Raw genomic sequence first — 9130 nt, forward strand, 5'->3', positions numbered from 1 at the left:
GGTGGCAAGGGGATGGAAAGAGAGAGCTCACATTCAGTGAGTGACTGCGATGAGCCAGACCCCGTGTTAAACACCTAACACAGTTATCTCATTTAATTCCCACACACGAGGCTGGTACTGTTATTCCCATTTCATAGGTGAAGAAATTAAGGCCCAGAGAGGGTAATTTGCCTGAGGTCTCACAGCTTTTAAATTAGCTGACCTGGAGCCCGGCCAGTGTGGTTCAGTGATTGAGTGTCGACCTATGAACCAGGAGGTCACAGTTCGATTCTTGGTCAGGGCACACGCCCAGGTTGTGGGCTTGATCCCCAGTGTGAGGTGTGCAGGAGGCAGCTGATCAATGCTTCTCTCTCTCTCCCGCTCCCTTCCTCTCTCTCTAAAGTCAATAAAAAACATCTTTTTTAAAAAATAAAGGGTTATTTTAAAACACTTAAAAATAAATCAAATATACATTAAATTAGTGAAGAAAATGAAGTAATCGATACACTTATAGTTAAAGTCTTCAAACTGAGAAAGCTATACTGAAGTTAGTAAAACACCAAGGAGAGGCAGTAGCACCAGCATAATTTCAAGTCCTCCCTGAATAACAGCAAGAAAAATAAATGAGCGTTCACCAAGTATTCAGACTAGAGACGACATGCCCTTTAACATTAGGGGAGAATCGCTCCAAAGCAGATGGCGCGATCAGCCGTGCTGGGCACCCGCAGAGTACAAGCCGAAATTCCGTCAGAAAAATTCAAAAGAATCACGGCTCTCACGGAAGCCAGCTTACTTCTCATGCAAGAAAAAGCTCATGCTAATGGGCTGAGAGCTCTGTTGGCTTAAAGAAACCTTGATAATTTGAGAAAAGAACATTCATACATCAGACAAAAGTTACTGAGGAAGAATGTTAATATTTTGAAAATTAATGTTACGTCCCGGATGTTCCAAATGGCCATCTGCAGAGGCGAAAAGGACAACTAGAGAGGGTTGTGGGTCATGGTGGATTAGAGCCTACCCTAATGACTTCATTTTAATGTAATTGCCCCTTTAAAGACCCTATCTCCACCTACAGTCATATTCTGAGATACTGGGGGGTTAGGATTTCAACATATGGGTGGGATGAGGCATGATTTAGCCCCTAATACTACGTGTTATTAATTCCTAGACCTGCTCTTCTGTAATAACAATAATTACAGCAGAAAAAACTCCGTAAGCCCAGCTGGCGTGGCTCAGTGGTTGAGCGTCGACCTATGAACCAGGAAGTCACAGTCCAATTCCCAGTCAGGGCACATACCTGGGTTGCGGGGCATGATCCCCAATGTGGGGTGTGCAGTAGGCAGCCGATCAATGATTCTCTCTCATTATTGATGTTCCTATCTCTCTCTCCCTCTCCCTTCCTCTCTGAAATCAATAAAATATATATATATTTCTTTAAAAGTCCTTAAGCACAGCCTGAAAGAGAGCTTAAGGTCTAAAGAGAAATGCCTCCCTCTCACAAGCCAAAGCTGCCAACATCCATGTCCCTAAACAAATACAATTTGCTGGGCCTGCAGCCCCCCTTCTCCCTGTGGACAAACAGGAACTTCACCCTCACCTTGTGGGTGAGACATAACTTCATTGAGAAATATGAATATGAAAGGATGGACAGGCAACAAGGACACATATAGTTCACTTCTTTCCTGATATACTTTCTATAAGAAATATAGAAGTAGAATTTGACAAGATCTGTAGTGCACCCATCTTCACACGCTCAGTCCTCCTCACTCATCTCTCCACTTCAGTGCACCTCCGCAGAGAAGTCTGCCCTGATCCCTAGCCAGTGATGGCCACCCACCCCTCTCTATTCCTGAGCTATTCAAAGAACTTCACACTCTTAGAAATAATCACATTTATTTCCTTGATTGGCTTTTGTCTCCTTTCATTAGAACATCAGACGCAAGGAACCGGTAGAGGTCTCTCTGTCTGGGTTCACCTCTGAATCCCCAGCCTGACGAGTAATATACCCTCCAATGGGTGTTGAGTGGACGAGTAAGTAGCTGCTACATTTTAAAGAGTCAATTTGGTTTTTTATATCCATCTTTCTAATTGTATTTTGTTGAATCTGAAATGTTCATAATCTTTTGCCTTCCTTCACGGGAGGTGGTGACTCCAACAGCTAGCAGGAAAGGGGAGTCTGGGGAGGTGATGTTAAAATGGAATTATTGGCCGATCCGCGGCCCTGGGGGTGGCCGCCAGGGGGCGCCTCTGAATCTCCCAAAGTAGCCAGAGGCAGGCGACCCCGAACATGGCCACCACGGGGCTCCCACTAGCAGGAGGGGCCTCCTGCTGCCCACCGCCATCTCCAGTTCTCCGTCCCCGTGCCTCCCACTCTCTCCAGGTACCCGGCCGCAGGAAGAGGGGCTCGGCCTGCGATGGTGTCTCCAGGGAGAAATATGGAATTCCTAGGAATCAATTTTATGACCTAAGTAAAGAAAAGCACAAAACTTTACTGGGGGCCATAAGCTGAAAGTTAATGGAGAAACCAAACCATATTCATTTATTAAGGCATAGTCTTTAAATATATCACCCAAATTAAAGTAAATCCAATAAAAATCCCAATAGGTTTTTGCAGACAAATGGGAAAATCATTCTAAAATTTGTCTCAAGTAGGCAATGTATTACTATTGTCAAGAACTTTAAAAGTAGTGACGAACAATTTCGATGTTTTGTGTATATAGCAACGCTAGGAGAAAATACTGGTGAATATATAAGTTTAAAGGGGAGAGAGTCTAAGTGCTCAGGCAAGGAAGAAATCATAATGGAAAATTTGAGGGATTTATATGTCAAAACAGTCCATGAAAGCAACAAAAAGGCAGGTCTCAAAATGGAAAAATACCATGAGTTCTGATGGATAAAGCTAATATTCTTTTTTAAAATATATTTTTATTGATTTCAGAGCAGAAGGGAGAGAGAGAGAGAAATATCAATGATGAGAGAGAACCATTGATTGGCTGCCTCTTGCACACACACACACACACACACACACACACATGCTTACTGGGGGGTGGAACCCGCAACCCAGGCATGTGCCCTTGTTGAACCTGGGACCCTTCAATCCACAGGCTGACGCTCTATTCGCTGAGCCAAACCAGCCAGGGCAAAGCAAATGTTTTTTTTTTTTAAATATATTTTATTGATTTTTTACAGAGAGGAAGGGAGAGAGATAGAGAGTTAGAAACATCGATGAGAGAGAAACATCGATCAGCTGCCTCCTGCACATCCCCCTACTGGAGATGTGCCCACAACCCAGGTATATGCCCTTGACCGGAATCGAACCTGGGACCTTTCAGTCCGCAGGCCGACGCTCTATCCACTGAGCCAAACCGGTTTCGGCCAAAGCAAATGTTCTTAATGTACAAAGGGTCTTCTCTATTTTTGTGACGATAAACACGCAAACAGAAAAACTGGGAAAGCATACAGGCAGCGCTTGATAGGGTAGGACCTAGAGGCCCTTGGCCAGGGCTTATTATGATTCATGGACTGCTAGAATCAACATCATTAAAATGTCCATACTACCCAAAGCAATCTATAAATTCAAAGACCCTGGGAAGGTCCAAGTGAGAGGCCAGCTAAGATGGTCCAGGAGAGAGGATGGCCCGGACCAAAGTGGGAGAAGCGGTCCAGGATGGATAGGTTTTGGAGACAGAGCCCAGGGAATTTGCTGATGGATTCGGTGTGGGCATTAAGACAGAGAGAGGTGACACGGATGTTCATGAATATGAGAGAATGTTTAATTATGCCAAAAGCATTCCTTTTATTTTGCTGTTGTAACACACTGTAAGTTTTGTGGCAACATGAATTCCTTATTGCGGAGTTCTGTGACTCAACAGAACAGGTGGGCTCTGCTGTTTCCTCTGCTCCTGGTCTAACTCGGTCAAAACAAGGTGCCCACCCACTTGGGCTCTTTACCTGGAGGCGCTGGGGGATGGCAGCGATGGGGGAAGAGGGGCTGCCAGGCTCATTCAGGTTGGGGACAGATTTCAGTTCTGTGTGGTACTAGGACTGAGGTTTCTGTTTTCCTGGGTTTCCGTTTCTCTCAGTGTGTGACAGTGGGGAATTGTGACCCACCCCACCATTCTCTTGACATTGTTTCTGTAAATGCTGAATCTGACTAAGAGGCAGCTTGTAGATAAACAGCAGGTTTGTAGACGAATCCTAGGAACTAACTCCAGAAGATACAGACTCCGACCTTCAGTCATCCCAGTTCTGGGGGATTTGCTGACCTTCAACCGCAGAACTAGGATGACGAAGACCAGAAGACCATCATTTGACCAGTTTCGAGGTCCTTCCGAAGTGGGCTGTGCTGGTCATAGAGAACCTTCCAACCTCCCTCCCTTGATCTCTTTGTTCTGCTTTCCCTCTCCCTCCTTATAAAAACCTCTGCCTGCACTGAGATGTTAAGATGGTCTTTGTGACAAGAGTCCCCCATATTCTCAGATGTGTGACTGGAATAATCCTCTTTCCTTTTTCACCAGCACCAGGTTTGGCCTGTACCCTTGGTTTCAGTAACTAGCGCTTTAAAGGCACCATGGTTCCCTGTCCCATTGCCCCTCCCCCATCTACATCCCAGCAACATTTCCAAGCCTCCTCATGCTTCAGATCTCCGTGACTTTTCTGCTACCTCTCTCTCACTCGAGCCAGAGGAAGTGCTCTGCCTTTAAAGACTCGCGTGATCACTCAGGTAAAACCAGAATAATTTCACTATTTTAAGGTTCATAATCTTAATTACTTCTATAAAGTTCCTTTTACCGTGTAAGGTAACAAATTCACAGGTTCCAAAGGGTAGGCCATGGCTATCTTGGTGAGGGGACGGGGCATTCTGCCTACCTACCACATGAGAAAATGCTGAAACTAAAGAGAAGGGAAAAAAAGCAAGATATTAACCAGAGCTTCTCATCTTAGACTGGATAATTGTTGTGGGGACTGTCCTATACACGGCAGAGCTGGTTTCTAACTACTAGAGCATAGTAGCACCTACCTGCCTGCCACCCAAGTTGTGACAAACATTGCCAAATATTCCCCAAAGGTCAAATCACCCCTAGTGAGATTCTCTCTCTCTCTCTCTCTCTCTCTCTCTCTCTCTCTCTCTCTCTCTCTCTCTCTCTCTCTCTCTCTCTCTCTCTCTCTCTCTCTTACACTGTTGTCCCAGTTTAGTGAAACACATACATACCACACACACATATTCACATATAGAGTGAAAAATATTGGAGGAAAAATAACAAAGTACTAAGTGGTTGTTCTGGGTTTTGTCATCATAGTTGTCTTATTTTCTTTATGTTTTTTAAGTTTGAATAGCTATTACTTTTAAGCATTATTTTGCAAAGCAATTTCTCTATGTCTTTATTCTCAGAAGTTCTACTTGGTAGCACTTCACTGTTCTTCTAATGTACCATTGAATTTCTGCATCTCATTTCATAACTAAAAGTATGTTTCTCTCTTTTGTCAGATTTTTGTGTCAGAATATATAATCTATGCCTAAAATTAATTGAAGCACCAACATAACTAGCTGTTCCTTTAGTTTGAAAGAACCATCCAGATAAGTGGTCTGGCTGCTCAGAGCCTTTTCTTTTCTTTCTCTTTTTTTTTTTTTTTTTTTGAGAGAGAGAATTGCTTGAGAACTTTTTTCAGTATTTTCCTTGATTATAGGACATTATTATTTCCTTCTACTTCTTGAGTCCATTTTGGCCATATTACTTTTCCGTAAAATCATCCACTTTGGAACATTCACATTTATTTGATATGAGTATATATATAGCATATTATAACATGTAATAACCACTTTATCTATGGTTATATCTTCTTTCTCATATTAATATTTTCTACCTTATTTATTAATTAGATTTTCCAGAGATTTGTCTCTTTTTACTGTATTTCAGAGGAACTATCTCTTCAATATACTTATCAGGGACAAAAAATTAAAAATGTAACTACCATAGGATCCAGCAATTCCAGTATATCCAAAGGAAAGGAAATCAGTATCTTGAAAAGACATGCGTGTGGGAGACTGATATAGGGTTAAGCCTCGGACTGACTTGCTGGCAAAGTCACAAACAAGCCCTAGGTTAGAGGGCACAGTCCTCTTAGCATAATTAGGCTTGACCTTATAACACTCCCTAGATCTTATCTGGGAATCTAATGGGCTGAGGAAGTGCAGGAAGTATAACCATGGTGTAAACAAGTGAAACTCACAAGAACTGTGTAACTATGGTAACCACTACCTTGTTTACCACTCACTATAAAAGCTTGGTGAGGCCTAAGCACAGTGGAAGTCCTTCCTCTTGAGTTGGACTTGCCGCCTGGTCCCCCAGTATTCCCAAATTATCTAGTGTCTTTTCTATTTCATTTGTGTGCGGCTCCTCTTCCAGACCCGAACCCTGAACCACGCAGGACGTGGAGGGAAACACTTACGACACATGTGCACTCCCGTGGTCATTGTAGCATTATTCACAAAAGCCAAGACATGGAAACAACCTAAGCGTCCACTCATGGATGAATGGATTTAAAAATGTGGTGTGCATGAATATAATGGGATGTTATTCAGCCATAAAAAAGAATAAAATCTTGCCATTTGTGACAACATGGGTGAACCTTAAGGATATCATACTAAGTGAAATAAACCAGACAGAGAAAGACAGACACTGTATTATCTCATTTACATGTGGGATCTAAAGTAGTTGAACTCATAGAAGCAGAGAGTAGGATGGTGGTTACCACAGGCTGGTGGATGGAGGAAATGACATGTTGGTCAAAGGGTACAAACTTCAAGTTACAAGATGAATTATGTTCTGGGGAGCTGACAGAACTCTGAGGGTAGTAGCTATACCTTTGTTTGAGATCACTGCATCCCCAGCAATCCCCTACCCTGACCATCGAAGATTAACTATAACTGTAAGTCTCAACCAGCCTTTACATGGTCATAAATCAGATATCCTTTAAGAACAACACTGAATTACTCAATTTGGAGAAAGAGGTAAACACATGTAAAAGTTCACATTTGGGGTTTTAGTTTTAAAATGAACTATTGTGGGGGTTGATTCCAGGAAACCTTCCCACTGGAGCCAATCCCCCTCCTCAACTTGGTTGGTGGGGGGGCAGGGGGGGTCACAGGAGAGGGCATGGCCAAGCAGCCCAAAACCACCCCAAGTAAGATGAGGATTAACCCTAGCCAGTCTTGTTCAGTGCTTAGAGAGGCGGCCTGTGGACTGAAGGGTTTGGGGTTCAATTCGGTCAGGGCATGTGTGGGAGGCAACCAATCCATGTGTCTCTCTTCCATCAGTGTTTCTCTCTCTGTGTCCCCCTCCCTTCCACTCTCTCTAAGAATCAGTGGGGGAAAATATCCCCTGGTGAGGATTAACAACAACAACAACAAAATGAGGATTAAAAACCAGGTGGAGGTGTGAGGACAGAAGCCAGATCCAGCTAGGATGAGTGTGGAGAGGGATGAGGAAATGGAGACCGAATTGTCTAGAAGTTTGGCTAAGGCGAAAATGAGAGAAATAGAGTACCAAGGGGAGGGGCCAAGGGGTCAAAGGAGTTGTTTTGTTCTGTTTTCTTCCAAGGTTAATGCAAGCATGTTTCAGAACTGATAGGACAGAGGGGAGAGCTGAGGCTGGAGTAGAGGGCCATCCCTGATGGCTTGGGTATGGGGCATGACTGAGGCCTTAAGATTATCCGAGATGACAGGAGGTTTGAAATCCTCACCAAGAAGGTGGAATGAATCTAAGAGAAGAGCAAAGACAGACGCCTCCTCCAACCTGAAGGGCCAAAAGGGACCACAGTAACCACAGGGGCAGCTGCTGGTGGGGGGCCTGGCCAGCAGCACGAGGGTGTTCTCACAGGATGGCTTCGGATTCTCGGTGGAGAGGTGAGCTCCGCTGCTGAGGAGAGAGGAGAGGGCAGTCTGCAGAGGACAGGAGGACAGGAAGAGGCAGTGAGAGGGTGAATGAGGTTGTTTGCCTTTCTAACAAGTTCCCTGGGGCTGCTGGGGCTGCTGGTCAAGGTCCTCACTTTGAAAATGACTTTGAGAACAAAGCCACACCCATGGGAACCATTTGCATGGGCTGCCTTGCAGCACTGAGGTCTCAGAAGAGGAGGTGGCACGGTGTTCCAAAGGGCAGGATGGGCCCTGGCTGAGTGGCTCAGTTGGTTGGAGCATCCACCGTACACCAAAAGGTTTCTGGTTGGATTCCTGGTCAGGGCACATACCCAGGTTGCAGGTTTGATCCCCAGTCAGGGCACATGCAGAAGGCAACGGATGGATGTTTTTTTCACATTGATGCCTCTCTCTTTTTCTCTCTAAATATCAATAAAAAACACACCTTGCGGGGGCGTGGGGGTTGAGCCTGGGAACTTGTCTGTAAACTGCATTTATCTAGCAAACACTGTTTTAACAGATTGTGTGTTTGGGGAGGCTGGTCTTGGAAAGGGAGCCCGAAGGGATAAGGCTTTGAAGAGGGCTGAATCCATGCCTGATTGGATGGATGGGTGGGTGGATGGATGGGTGGATGGATGGATGGATGGATGGATGGATGGAGTGAACCTCAGTCCTCCCCAAGTCGGAGCAGCACGCCCGGCAGGGGTCACTGCGCACCGAGGGGCAGGAAGGGGGCGCAGGCGCAGCGGGCGCCAAAGCCCCCCCTGTTGGGGGCGGACTGGAGGTGGGGTTAGAGAAAGGCACGCGAGCAGATCCAAACTTCCGGTGCCTGCGGAGTGCGGGCAGCGGCTGCACGGAAAGAGGCTGCACCGTCAGAGGCTGCAGGCGCACCGCGGCCAGCGCAGCCATGGTGAAGATCAGCTTCCAGCCCGCCGTGGCCGGCATCAAAGGCGACAAGGCCGACAAGGCTTCGGCCTCGGCCTCGGCCTCCGCTCCGGCCGCTGAGATCCTGCTGACTCCGGCTCGGTTGATAGGGGCCGGGGGCTCAGGGGAGGGACCCGGGCGCGCCTGGCCGCCGCGGGGATGCTGGAGGGGAATCCATCCTAACGTGGGGAGGGGCTTGGGTCCTGTCCTAAGGGGGCAGCGAACGTCTAAGTCCGAAGTTTGGGAGGGGGGCCGGGTCGCTAGTCCCCAGGTGGGGAAGCGCTTGAGGCTCTTTCAACAGCATAGGGGCCC

The 9130-nt window shown here is 46.0% G+C and overlaps 1 protein-coding gene across 1 annotated transcript in view; it reads left to right on the forward strand.

The window, feature by feature from the left end:
* The first annotated feature begins 8689 nt into the window (after window positions 1-8689).
* Window positions 8690-9130, forward strand: part of ITM2C (integral membrane protein 2C) — a 32980-nt gene continuing 32539 nt past the window's right edge. Inside the window, exon 1 of the mRNA XM_006760411.2 lies at window positions 8690-8921. Within this exon, the coding sequence (XP_006760474.1) occupies window positions 8802-8921 (120 nt within the window). The 5' untranslated portion in view covers window positions 8690-8801. The remainder of the gene's footprint in view (window positions 8922-9130) is intronic.

The sequence above is a fragment of the Myotis davidii genome, unplaced genomic scaffold, assembly GCF_000327345.1.
Source record: "Myotis davidii unplaced genomic scaffold, ASM32734v1 scaffold370, whole genome shotgun sequence".
In the NCBI taxonomy this organism is placed as follows: Eukaryota; Metazoa; Chordata; class Mammalia; order Chiroptera; family Vespertilionidae; genus Myotis; species Myotis davidii.